This window comes from Cyanistes caeruleus, chromosome 6, assembly GCF_971803275.1.
Source record: "Cyanistes caeruleus chromosome 6, bCyaCae1.hap1.1, whole genome shotgun sequence".
Classification (NCBI taxonomy): domain Eukaryota; kingdom Metazoa; phylum Chordata; class Aves; order Passeriformes; family Paridae; genus Cyanistes; species Cyanistes caeruleus.
The window spans coordinates 63747792-63761450 of record NC_141706.1 but is presented as its reverse complement, the minus strand read 5'-3'; the positions used below and the strand labels follow the sequence as shown (position 1 = coordinate 63761450).

The window sequence follows — 13659 nt, the reverse complement described above, 5'->3', positions numbered from 1 at the left end:
TTCTCAGCTTGAATTGATCCAGGCTTCTTTTGGGCTTCTTGCAAAATGCCCTGGGCCAAAGGATTCATGTTTCAAGAACAGCAGGTCTTTTCTGAAATTCCCTGTATGCCCAAGCCATGTGCAAGTCCAGCACATAACAATTAAAAAAAAAAAAAAAATAATAAAAAGGAAGAAGAAACTGAGCTGGCAGCCCAGTTTCTGCAGCGCCACAGTCAGATATGCTCCAAGCCCTGCTGTGTAAGGGCTGTGCCCACCCCTGGGAGGAGATGCCAGGAGTGATGTGAGGGCAGCAACAGCCAAACAGCAGCTGCTTGGCTGCAGCTCTGCCCTCCCCTCGGTGCTCTGCAGGAGGAGTTGGCAGCACCAACACAGGGAGCAACTGCACAACTCTGGCCATAGCCCGAGGGGTGCATCAAGCAAAGGCATCATTCAGACCATGCGGGGAGAGGCTGCTTGGTGATCAACAGCGTGGGAAGGGCTCCACTCCATCAAATCCTGACAGCTCCAGTAAAATGGAGGTGGGAAGTCACTGCCCATTTTTGCTATTGCCACTGGATGGCAATAGATGTTAAGCAGACATCACTGTGCAAACCACGCATGCAACTGCTGTGCTCCACCTTGTTATTCAGGGGGATGGCTGTGCTGTCAGCACGCCCAGCAGACACACCAGAGAGGTCCAGAGCCCACAGGCTGGCAGCAGCACAACCAGAAAGGCTGTTCCTGGGGTCAGGTTGAATGCTGGGCTTTTCCTTTGCACAGCCTTTCAATGCCTTTCCTGCACCTAAAACCAATTTTTGTATCGCCAGCTCGGAGCAAGCTCTTCTGATGAGCAATGTAAAATACATCAATGCCATGGATAGGGGTGAAAAAAGACCTGCTGGGATTACAGTACCACACTCTGAAATAGTTAAGGTTTACATTGAAACTGATGGGGGACTGGTTTTAAATTACATACACCTGGCTATGAGCTGGCCAAGGGCCACAGAAAGATCTACAGCAGGGTGTCAAAAACACAGGCAGGTGTGTTGAACAGCTACATTTTATCTTGTGGAATAAGCAAGTAATAAGAAACAATCAAAGTTTTTCTGATTTCTGTATTTAACAAGTACTTTGTTGCATCTTGTTAGTATTCTCTTAATGATACATAACTATGACTAAGATAATTCTCCTAATTAGTAAATGATGACTGTTCTTGCTTTGGGTGACATCACTCTGCTGCACCTCTGTTTTGTGTCACTGCCACTTCTGGCCCTGTTTTCGTCACTTTGGCTGAATGTGGCCCATGCCAAATGCCTCAGGTGCCTCTGAGTTGGCACATGGTACAAATCACAAATGTGATGCTGCAATGTCAAGCTCTGCCAAGACCTCAAGCTGGTGCCATGAAAGCAGTCCCTGAGAAAGTCATGCTCTGCCACATCATTTCCCTGCCAGACAATGTGTCTTGGACCCATGGGAATGCTCTGGTTCCACCAAGCCTGTTAACACATCCCTCAGCTCACCTCTGAGAAGTGATAAAGTGTTGGCTTTCATGTGGGTTTCCTGTGGATTCTCCCAGTGAGGGACCAGCTATCCTTACCCAGGAGAGAAGGAGAGCCCCATATACCACATTTAACATAACAATTTAAATATTTCCCAAATATAGCAACACACCCATGACTAGAAGGCATTGTAAACTGAATCCTGCCATCATCCAGACTTTCTTGTCTTGAACCCACCTCCACATATCTAGAAATAAGCTTTAAATAAAGGTACACAAATTTTACCAATAGTACTCTCAAGAGGCTCTCTATGTTTTTGTTTTCCTTGCCTTAGGCACCAGGGTGTCTTGAGAGCAAAAAAGCACGTACTGAATTAGTCCTCTTTGCACCACCAAGCAGTAATTAGCTGTCTTGTGAGGAAAAGCTCCTGCCTCTGCTGTCCTAGGGAAATAAAGAAAGGAAACAGGGACACAGGGGCAAAGTCTGCTTGAGTACACAGGGATTTTCTCTGACCACCATATGAGAAAAGGAATGTTAGCATCACTTTAGGCAATGACAGAAATAAAGGGAGTCATGAAACTTAGGCCAAAAAAATCTGAATATGATTGAGGGGTACTAAAAATTGTAACAGATCCTGAAACCTCAAAACAGAGGGACAGAACACTAGCTGTCCACATGATAGTCCCCAGCTATTTTCCAGATTCCAAGACGAAATTGTTATTGTTCTGTCCAGAACAACACACACAGGGATTGCAGAGACCCAATGCTAAACTGAAGGAGAAGTGTTTAATGTTAATTTAATCAGCCCTACAACTTGTAGGATTTGTGGCAGGGGCTTCTCTAGTCCTGAAAAATGGGAATTGGGTAAGTGGGAAAGAAATTGTTTGAGCTCAGACTGTTTGTGAGGGAGATGAGACGCACAGCATGGCATTGGGAGCTCTGAGAGTCTGCCAGGAAAACACACTTACAAACAATAATCATGTTTCTTATTCAGACTATTAATGTCATTAGTGCATTACCACCCAGAATCAGTATTAACATATTTTGTTTGTGCTGCAGATCTCAGCACAAGTTCAGGCTGTTTCCTGACCAGAAACACTTGGATTCACAGCACACAGGAAATGGGTTTTAAATGTGCCATTCACACATGCCTGCCTCATCTCTGGGACACACCTGCACAAATATGGACAGAGGGAAAAGATGCTCTTTAAGTAGGGTGAGGGGGATTCTTCCCCTCCTCCAATCTCTATCCAGCTGTTTGCAGGGAAGCAGCAGTTCTTTGAGCTCCAAAAACACATCTGACAAGAGATGTGGGCACTTCCAGCCCAGGCAGGGGATGGATGCCCCACACCAGCAGGGCAGGTGTGGGGCAGTGCCAGTGTCCCTCCCTCCCACACCAGCCTACAAAGCCAGGGCACACAAAATGCTACTTTACATCGTGTAAAGAATAACTTTTTTGTGTGTGGTTTGTGACCCAAGCCCCCTAGAGGCTATAGGGACCCCAGCAGTGCAGTGACCACATGCTGCCCCTTGATCCTCAGGGTTCAGCTCAGACTAAAACCTGGAGTTGTCTCTAAAAGTTTCGTGGGTCCTGTTAGACCTGTTAGTGCCTGGCACAGCCAGCCTGGACTCAGCTGGTCCTGCACTGCCTTGAAGAGATCCTATGGGGACACAGCTTAATCTCACCTAGAGGTGTCTTACCCTTCCTCCTCACACTGCTGTGTAAAGGAAGGGGATCTCAGAGGAGCACACAGGATGTCCCCTAAGTCCTGCAGAGCTGGGATGAGCCACCCACTTCCCTGCATTGGAAGCATCCTCATTATTAAGAATGAAGGGTGTCAGGCACCATGAGAGAGATTTGTTTAAACTGCACCAGCTTCAGTATCACTGACTGGTTTGGGTTGGAAGTGGCCTTAAATATTACACAGTTCCAACCCCACATCCACAGACAGAGACACCTTCCACTGGACCAGATTGCTCAAAGCCCCATCAAACCTGGCCTTCAACACTTCCAGAAACACCCAGACTCACCAAACCCAACTCTTCTTCCCCTCCAAATCGTTCTCTTTTTTATTTTTTTTTCATAAATGCATCCTGAAAATTTTTATCCTTACACTTCTGAGAGGTGCAGGACCACATCCCTGATTGCACCCCTGCCCTGGGACCAGGCAAGAAGTATTTAACAGGTAAGATGTTCATTTGCTGCTCTTTGTCCTCCAGATGCACAAATCAGCCTTATGGTGCTGGGGTCCTTGCACCATCCTGTATCTACACTTAAGCCTAAAAATTATTGTTGCTGGCATTTATTTTGAGGATGGGCAGGTCAGTGATGATGTGTGGAATATCACAGGCATGCCCAGCTTCCAGCTGAGGGTATCCTGTGCCAGCAGCTCCCCCTGCTCCACACTTGAGACATGTCCCCTGCAAGGAACAGGCACTTCTCCCTCCCTCCCCCTCCTTTCAGCAGCGCTGCAAAAACCCACACAACATCTGCATTTACCTTTCTGCTTATTTAAAAACGGCAGTAGGAACGAGGCCAGAGGACTTTTTTTGCCCAAGTCCTTGGAAGACACTTTACTTTGGTTAACAACAGTTTCTTCAATGGGTTTCTTCAGGATTACTCTTTCTTTCAGCTCCTCGGTGCTGACGGCAGAGGTCGGGGGCTCAGAGCTTATTTTTGGTGCAACAAAGGAGCTTTTCAGGTAGGACGAGGACTCTGCCAGGTTCTCCCTGTTCATCCTGCTCTCCGTCATTTTACTGGCCTCGTATGTATTGGCGTCGGTGCGCGAGTTGTTCTCCTCCTTGATAATGTCCATCACCTTGGGCTTCATCAGAGGGGAGTCCTGCTCCCTCTTGGGGCTCTCCTCGGAGGCCGAGGAGGCATCGCAGGACTCGATGATGAGCTCGCTGTCCAGCTCCGCCTCCCGCTCCTCCCGCAGGATGCTGTACTGGATGCAGGGAGAGGCGGGCGACGGAGGCGGCCCCCCGATGTGGCTGAAGGTCATATAGTTGGAGTGCAGCACCTCCTCGGCAGCCAGGGGGTCCTCCGAGACCAGCTCGATCTCCGAATCGCCGGACTCGGCGCTGCTGCCGTCGTTGTCGGCGTGCGAGGAGGCGGCGGCGCGGCCGGGCTTGGCTCGCTGCTCCCGCTCCTCCACCGGAGCCGCCGCCGGCCGCTGAGCCTCCGGGGGCTCGAAGGAAAAGCTCTTTGCTTCCTTGATGGCACTGATCAGTTCGTCCTCCGACAGGCTGCCTTTGCCCTGAGACTCTGAGCCGGACGGTTCTGCCATACAGGAGGGAAAAAAAAAAATAATAAAAAAAATATTTATTAATCTTGTTTTCTAGTAATTTAGGGAGTAAACACAATAGATTTCAGCATGTAGCCCTCTAGCCTGGCTGGGAGCACAGGCACAAAGTCTCCCAGGCTGGGATGACTGACAGGAATAACAGCTTGACCTTATACAGCATTTGCCATGCAGGTACTCCTTATAAAAGAAGCAAAATTTACTTAAGAAAAAGCTGAGGTACAAGGCAGTGCTGGTCACTGCTTGACCAGTGGCTCAACAGCGTGATTTTCACCAGGAAAATCTTCAGTCAAGAGGAACATGGGCTGAGGATGCACATGACAGCATCAGACTGGCACCAAGAGATCCTCATCTATTCTGGGGACAAATACACACGTGGGGCTCATGGGTTCTGCTGATCCTAGCAACCCATGTGTAGTTACCTGCAGTTTTGCCAAGCTTCAGCCTTCAGGTGTGGAAAATTTAAGATCAGAAACTTTTATCTCTTTTTAAAATTTATTTGGGGGTTGTTTTTTTCTCAGGGTGTGGGTGGTGAATTCTCTCTGTTTGCTTTTAGCTCACTCGGGTCCAAGAATGAAACCGATTTTTTCTGCTGTAATGCTTAACATCACCATGAACTATATTAACAAAAATAATGACTATCTCATCACCCAAAATTTGAAACAAAACAAAACAAAAAGATTAACAACCTAGTCTGCGTTTTCTGACTGCAAATTCCCAGTCACACTGAAGCAGCCATCATGGAAATTTGTCCTCTGGAATCCTGACTGTTCATTCCCTAATTTAAAATCACTGTTAATGTGATGGGGTTGTTAAGTGGCATTGCAAGTTGTGAGGCATCAAGAAAGCCACCAGGAAAATAAATCCCCAAGTTTCCTGCAGCAGGTGCTGGTGAAGAGCTCCATGACAGGACAGTGCCTGCAGGTATCCACAGGGCTGGAGTATCCACAGTGGAGTGGAGGAAGGTTTCCAGCCCTGTGGTTGCAGATGACACAAGAAAGTTCTTCTGCACCCCAGATTGTGGCAGCAGGCAGGATCAAGGTGCTGACACTGTTACAACGCACTCCTATCTGGATGCTGGGAATTTTCTGCTGCACTGGGAGCTTGTGTATCCTCCTCTGGCTGCAGGAAGCTGTGCTGCTTTCCTGCATCACCGCATGTGAGCATCTTCTCCCTGAGCCAGGACTGAATCCGGCACCAATCCAAACAGGCATGTGACTTCCAGCCCTCGTAGCGCAGCAACGCGCTGTCCCTGGGCTTCACCCCGCTCCTCCCTGTGCTGGCAGTGTGTAACTCCCAGCCCTGGCATTCACCTTGTGAATAAAACAGTCCTTTGTGGCCAGCAGCAGGGTGTCACATTTACCTCTGGCACTGGGAGGCGGATAAATACCCACGGCCTTTCAGCGCCAGCACAGAGACAGACCATGTCTTCCTTCCCCAGAAAGATGAGGGCCAGAGATTAAAAGCAAAATGTTTTCAAAAAGTCTTGGCCCAAGCAGGGGGTGACTGGCAGCTCTGCCAGAATGCTTGAGGGGTATCTAGGAGCCACGGCTTTGCTGGGTCACTGCGTGGGAATAGCAAGGGCAGGTTTTAAATTTCTTCATCACTTATGAATGTGGGGTCTGGGAGTGGAACATTCCCAGCTACAGGAAAGGGGGGGAAATCCAGAAAAAACACCCCTTGTGAGCCAGCCTCCAGAAAGAAATGCCTTCTTCTTTGCCAAATGTGATGGATAAGAAGTTTTGATGGGATACAGATACAGAGCACCCCCAAGGCTGCCTTGAACAGCCACTGGGACTGAATAAGTAACAGTGCCTGAAATCCTTAATTACTTTGTAGCAAAAAGTGTAAATCGATGAACAGTGGCGTGTCTCGGAAGCAGCGTGTGATTTCACTCAGTCAAATAAAAGAAGAAAAATGTGGCTCTAAAGTCTATTCATTAAAGTTTCTGGCTGGTGCAGGCAGAATAAATTCAGAGCTGTGGTGGACTCTATCTCCTTTTCCTATGTGGAAATGCAGAAATGCTCCCTCACTTTTCTGCAGGACCCAAATATTTCTCCAAGGGGAGGTATTAGTGTGGGTGTCAGACTGCCATTTTAAGGAAATTCTACTTTTTTTTAAACTCTTCAAAATGAAACTGAAGCAATTGAAGTTTCAGCTTGAGGATGTTCTTTGTCAAATGTTCACCATTAAAGGGTTTTGATCCAAATGAAATTTAATTTTCAGTCTAAAAAACTCTGTTTCCTGCCACAGAACTTTATTCCTTTTCAAAGCACTCTGCTGCTTTCATACTTTGGCAGTGTACAGTAGAGAAAATAAGGAATAGATATTATGCACTATAATACATACTATTATACACCACAGTAATCAGACAATGAGAAAACATATAAACACAGGATTTTGGTGCTCTCCAATAGAAAGCAGGAGTCTTTTAGAAAGAGTGGCCCTTTGTCCCTCCAGGCCCCTTTGTAAATGAGGTGACAGCATTTCCCTCCTCAGCACTTTATAAAAGCAGCACTTTGGCATGAAAACAGCACTGATTTTTAACAATTTAACCTTATTTTCTGCAGGGGCAAAGAGATGTTAAGCCAGCCATTAAATTTTTAATAATACAAACTCAATCAGTTGCATTTCCCTGATTTTTCTTGGGGAATTAGGGCAGAGGAAGAGATCAGGGTGACCAAGAGACCCCCAAACCAACAGGATCCAGCTCCAACCATGGCTTAGATGAAGTTACCCCAGTGATGCCCACAGGCATACTGCTTCCTCTCCAGGAGAGATCCCTGAGGACTGGGCTCAGCAGGCCTGGATCCCTTTCCACACAGCAAGGGCAGCCCATCCCAAGCAGTGTGTTGTGATGGGGAGCACAGTTTGCCTCCCTCTTTCCCTCTGGCTACACAAACTGGTGCCAGAGCAGGGCACAAACACCTCCGGCCACGGAGACTTGTCAATGCCCTCTCACACCCCATTGCACTCACCCCCAAAATCCATGGTAATTCTCCACTGTGCAGGGTACAATTGCAATCCCTTCTTGAATAGCAAAACCCACAGTGCCCTGCACCAACACCAGCATTACCTGTGCCAGAGGAGGGTGGTGTGACGGATCCTGGGCTGTCATCCTCCGGCTCCGACACCGTCACCATGGGCACCACCTCGTGGCTCGGCTTCAGGCCCGTGTCCGGCTGAGTCGGGCTCGGCTCTTTGCTGGCAGATTCCTTGGTGCTTTCTGTCTCAGTGAGTGTGATCTTGATGGGGGTTGTAGCCACAGAGGGACTGTGCTGACCCCCAGACTTTCTGTCTTCCAGCAGGTCTTGTTCCTTGGCTGCCTTCGTGCTCTCTGAAGGCGTCCGCGGAGGTTCAGCGACGTGGCTGGACCCTGCGGGTGTTCCCCGGTACTTATCACTAAGGTCTGGGCTCTCATCTTCTGAGTCAGAGTCATGTTTTTCTTGGTACTTTATTTCTTCTGATCTACTCATGTCCATGTATTTGTAAGCTTCTACTTTCATGGGATCTGCTAAGGTTTTGTCGACTTCAGTAGACTCTGCAGGAGTCATCTCTATTCCCGAGTCTGAGCTAAACAGGCCACGGGACTCAAACCCAGTCACATCTTGAACAGGATGCCCCAGAGCATTAAAGCCCTCCGTGCTGCCTGAACAGGGAATGGGGGTGTTTTCCTGCTGGTAGATGCCCGTGAAATAGGTGGAGTCCCGCGGGGTGGTGTAGTGGACATCGGAGATCAGGGAGGTGTAGAAGGAGTTGTCCCCTCCGTTGGCAGTGGAGCCGTAGTCAAAGAGATGTGACGAGCCTGTGACACCTGAAGCAAACACACAAAAAGGAGGCACAGTAAGACACAAATGCCTGCATGCTTTCTGCAGAGCCACACTCACCCCTGCTGATTTTAGATTTGGTCTGTGAACTAGACTTGACTTTGCTTGCAAGCTCTTGGGGACTGTCTCTTTCTATACCTTTGGGCAATATAGTGGCACATCTGTCACACAAGGCTTCCAGCTGCTGTTCCATCTTCAAATAGCTGTAAGGATCCTGACAGTAACTAAGCATTCCTGGCCAATGTTTGCCCAGCCTGTCAGTAAAAACTTCCTGTGATTGCAACCTCACAACGTCCCTCACAATCCAACCCAGGGGCTCAGCATCCAATAACCTTAAAATAAATCGAATATCCAATACTAAACCGGTATTTAAGTACATAGAACTGGAGGAATTTAATCGTAAAGAAACTTTTTATTATGAAAAGAATTCTGCTGGACAGAAATTGAGAGGGAAAGTTGGCAAGCAGACTTAGATTACATTTTCTCTTAAGAGCAATCACCCTGAATTTGTGACACACCGAGGCAGAGACTCAACACCCTCATTTAGTGATGTCCACATGTTCAGAAAGCTGTAGTCTCTGTGCATCATCTAGCAACGATGCTGGCATGAAAGTGGTTAAACCCATGCATCATTTTCATGCACTGCCTCTAAATCCCTCTCTGCCACACTCTCAGCTCCTGGGGATGATGCTAATTAAATTAGAAACAGCGGCCACTCTTCCTCTGCAGCATTCATACAAAGCACAGCTCGGTGATGGAACAGCGAGATCCCCCAGGAGGGAGGTGGGAGAGATGAGGAGGAACAAAGCCGATGTCTGTAGGAGCTGGTGCCTATGGGAGGGAGCAACCTGTTAACCCCTCGTGTGCTGAAGCATCACAGGGGCTGGCTGGCTTTCTCTGACCTCTGCTCATCACCTGCAAGGGATGTGAGGCTCCCGACCTGCTCCATGCATGCCAGGGCAACTACACACAGTGCAGACTTCATCATAACAAAGGGACATTGCTGGAGCTGCAAAGCCAGAAGCTGGAAAATGTCCATGCAGAAGCTCCTGAGCTACTTGCTTTTGAGTGTTTCCTTCCTCCTTCACACAAAGAGAATGACACCATCTCTAAACACCACCACAAGTGCTTTTCCCCACAGCCCTCCATGCACCAGGCATGTGCAGCTCATTTAGCAAGCCCTGAAGCTGCATTTTCTGCCCTGTAGTACTTCAGAGTTGTAGCTGAAGGCTTTATTTTACTGTACAACCTCACTGGATTTGACACACACACCCCCCCCAAGCCCTGCACAAAGGCAGAGTGATCATTTCCCTCATCATATTTCTGTGTTGTGATGTCTTACAAGCAATCTCTTTTTCCTGGATCACCTCTAGGCTGGGAACAACAAGGCCTGCCTGTTACAAGGGGAAGCCTGGTAGCATATGGAGAAAAGCAACCCAAAAGTGCCTCTGCTTGCTTTTCAGTGTGTGAAAAACGAGGTTCACATATTTTTTATAGAATTTAAAAGTTTAATAGAAAGATAATTAGGAGATAAAAATAAAGTATACAGATATGGCCAGGTGTCTCTGCATTCAGCCAAGAGAGCACACCTTACTAACAAAGGATTGTCCCTTACAAACAGAACCCTACTACGTATCCATAAATTCTCACACATACGTTCTTCTTAAGTTTCTTGATGTTCCCTTGTTTAGTTTTTACCTTGCCCTCTTCCCAACAGATCAATCTCCTTGGTGCCACTGGGTTTTATATCCTCCAATAATAAATTCTTCTCTTGGAGGTCTTGGAGGACAAGATAATCTTAAGAATGCAGGGGGGGGGTCTCTGACTATCTTTTCAGTCTCTAGGTTATATAAACAAAAAGTAGTTTGTGCTTTAATATCATGTTATAACCTAACATAAATATGTATTATACCACTATTTCTAAATTTCATCAATAACATAAATAAAATAAACTATATTAGTACAGCAAAGTTTTCTAACCTTATACATATGACATTCATTGTGATATTTGTGAAAAGCCAATAATACAATATGCACTTATAACAAGTGGTACCTGCTCCTGTGTCCCCACCCTCCCTGGCTTTGGGTGCTGCTGCTCCCCAGATGTCCTCCCTGCTAATCTGCTCCTGCACACATGATGCTGCCAGCAGCTCCATCCCCTCAGCCAGGGATTTGTAGCAGCCTTTGCCACAGGAGAGCACAGAGCAAGGGGTGCTGCAGCCAGCAGGTGGGAAATCAGCCATGCCCAGACATTCCCAGCCTTCAGCTGGGTGTTCTCACTGCTGTGTAGCACTGCACAGAACTTCCCATGGAAACATTTCTCATCAAGGCAAGCTCTTGCCTCAGGGTGCTGAGGGTCACTGTGGAGATGTGAAATTGGGGTTTGTATACCCCCTCTCTATCTACACACCTTTACCTTCACCTACTCCAAATTTCATCATCTATTTTCCTGCCAGCTCACTCAGGGCTGCAAGATGCTTTTGTAACTTGCTGCAGGCAGCTCCCATCCTCACTGCTCCAAAAAGCTCAGTCCCAGCAGCAAAGCTACGTGAGAACGAAGCCTAAGTGGAAAAGCACAGCAAAACCAAAGCAGAATAAGGGATAAACCGGGCTGCCCAACACCCAGGTTCTACCCGAGGTCATCCAGTGCCTTGCAAGGACAGCTCACACCCAGAACACATTGCTAAATGAGCAGTAAGCAGAAAGGGAATGGTTTTATTCCTTGCAAGTGTTCTTCTTGCTGAACTTGCCTTTTTGAAAACTATCCATAAACAGGCTTGGATTTTCACAAATGTGTTGGTTAGCTGGAATTATCTGATGCATTGTTTACGCCAACATATTCCAGACTGTGAACTGCTGACTACAGACTATTCATGCCTGTTGCTGCCAGTATCTGCTGTTTGTAATTTACTATTTGTGCTGGGTGAGTGCTGTCTAAATCACAGGGTTTCAGGGCTGCTCTTTCATTAAATGCTTCCTCAGTGCTTCCTGGACCTGATCCAAAGCCCACTGAATTCACTAGAAAAGTCCCACTGACTCGGAGTGGCTGTGGACCAGCTCAAGATGGCTGTGGAATAATTTCTGCTTGTGAAGAACAAGCTGTCACAACACCCTCAGAGGCCAAAAATCCATCCCTACAAACACCCCACTATTGCTGGGAGAGAGGGAGCACAAACAGAGTCGAAGGAGATTGGAGCCATCACCAAAGCAATATTCACAGGTGCTGTTCCCAGCTTCCATTTGTGCTTTGTCCACAGTACATGGGAGCCAGATGCACAAGCATTTGCAGCTCTTAGCAATGCTGATCAATAGAGCAGTGAAAGGGTTTCTAATGCACTTTTGTCAGGTGCTTCATAACAGGAGCAGCTCACAGGAGAGCCAGGGTAAAAAAGAGATGTTGAGAAAATATCAACCTATTCTTTAGGTTATTCCTCAGCAGAAAGAAAAATAATCCTGAAATAGTCACTGACACAAATATCACAGTTTCAAATAGTACAAACTCGGTCCTGTAAGCAGATGTTAACACAGAAGCTGATTTAGAATGGAATCACTGCCCATCATAAACCTTTTTGTTTTTTTAAATAAAAATGAAACCAGGAAATGCATTTCCTACTGGGGTTGAGGAGGATAGAGAACTACAGGGTATGTGAGCAAAGGGAGGGTTCACATTAGCAGGACATCTGGGGATCCCAACTCTCAAGGCGACAGCAGAGTCAAAAGCACTGAAGACAGATGAAATTGCCTAATTAATAGGATTTAATGTAACTCCCCATTTCCACTGGGATTGATTTAAAGCCATTGCTGAAACTGCCTCTCATGTGGGAAGTGTGAATCTCTCAGCTATTAGATTGGCTATTAAAGACTTGGAAACTGATAATAGCTGAGCAGATTTTTGCTGAAGAATGGTGTACTCAGAGCCTGGTGATTAAGCAGTGCCCTTTCTGACTTTAAGTTTATTTGGTTCAATATCCGTGGGAAGGAGAAGCCTTGAATAGCACCGGTAACAGATGACAGTATCAGGTCTGAATTTACCCTTGTTACAAAGGTTGGGGGTTTTTTTAATCTGGATTTCACTCAAAACTGCCCAAAAACTTGCCTGCCAATTCAGGTGAAGGAAAACTATTCAGCTCCTGAGAGCAGCAGTTGTGCTCCCTCGTAACACGAGCCCTCGGGAAATAATTTCACTTCCTGCCACCAGCTAAGAACTAATGGGTCTGATTCAATCACTCCAGCCCAGCTGAGATGCTCAGCAAGTTACATATGTTTTCATCAACTGCAAAGGAAAAAAAAATAAATATTGGAAAATGACTGTTTTGTTTGCTCAAAATAAGTGAATGCTCCAGAAATCCTCTCCTACAGAACTGGATTTAAAGCTATTTGGCAACTGACACAGGAAATAATTTAGAAATCATCGGTTCCATGCAGAGTAGCTCTTAATTTAAGAAAGGCAGCTGAAGACCAATTTGGATCAAGGCAAGCTGCACTGCTGCACCACACTGGAACAGGGAACAAAAAGTTAGCTGAGGATCACAGTCAAGAAAAAGAGCTAATTTAAATAAAACTAATTATTTTTTTCCCCCAACTGGAGTATTCTTGGCCTTATTAAAATGGATCACTTCAGAATATTGCGCCCAAGTTTCAATAAAATAACCTTATTTCATGTTAACCTAGCAAGGTTCACATGCAGCTCTGGTGATCTTCACTGGTACAGACAGACAGACATTTGAGGGACCTGGTGTCCCTGACCATAGCAGGAGGGCTGGAACAAGATGATCTTTAAGGTCCCTTTCAAGTCAAACCATTCCATGATTCTGTGACCTGAAATTTCAGTTCCCCAAAACAGATGGCAACCCCTCAATGCAAGGTTCTGTATTTATTGTGTGTCACTGATCTGCTCAAAATTAATAGTTTTTCAGAAGAAGAGAGGAGAGAACTAATCTTTAATTAGGTGATGCAGTTTTTACAGCCTGGAGCGGTGCAGAGAAGACAAAATCCTTTTGGTTGCAATGGGAGGAATCAAGGTTTCAGTGACCTTTTCAGACAAAAGCA

At 46.6% G+C, this 13659-nt stretch overlaps 1 protein-coding gene across 2 annotated transcripts in view; it reads right to left on the bottom strand.

Annotated features, from left to right (window-relative positions):
- RTN1 (reticulon 1) overlaps positions 1-13659 on the bottom strand; it is a 115009-nt gene that overhangs the window by 41330 nt on the left and 60020 nt on the right. For both annotated transcript variants that reach the window (XM_023927342.2, XM_086892398.1), the window contains exons 2-3: positions 7860-8597; positions 3979-4761 (exon numbers count right to left, since the gene is read on the bottom strand). In XM_023927342.2, the coding sequence (XP_023783110.2) occupies positions 3979-4761; positions 7860-8597 (1521 nt within the window). The remainder of the gene's footprint in view (positions 1-3978; positions 4762-7859; positions 8598-13659) is intronic.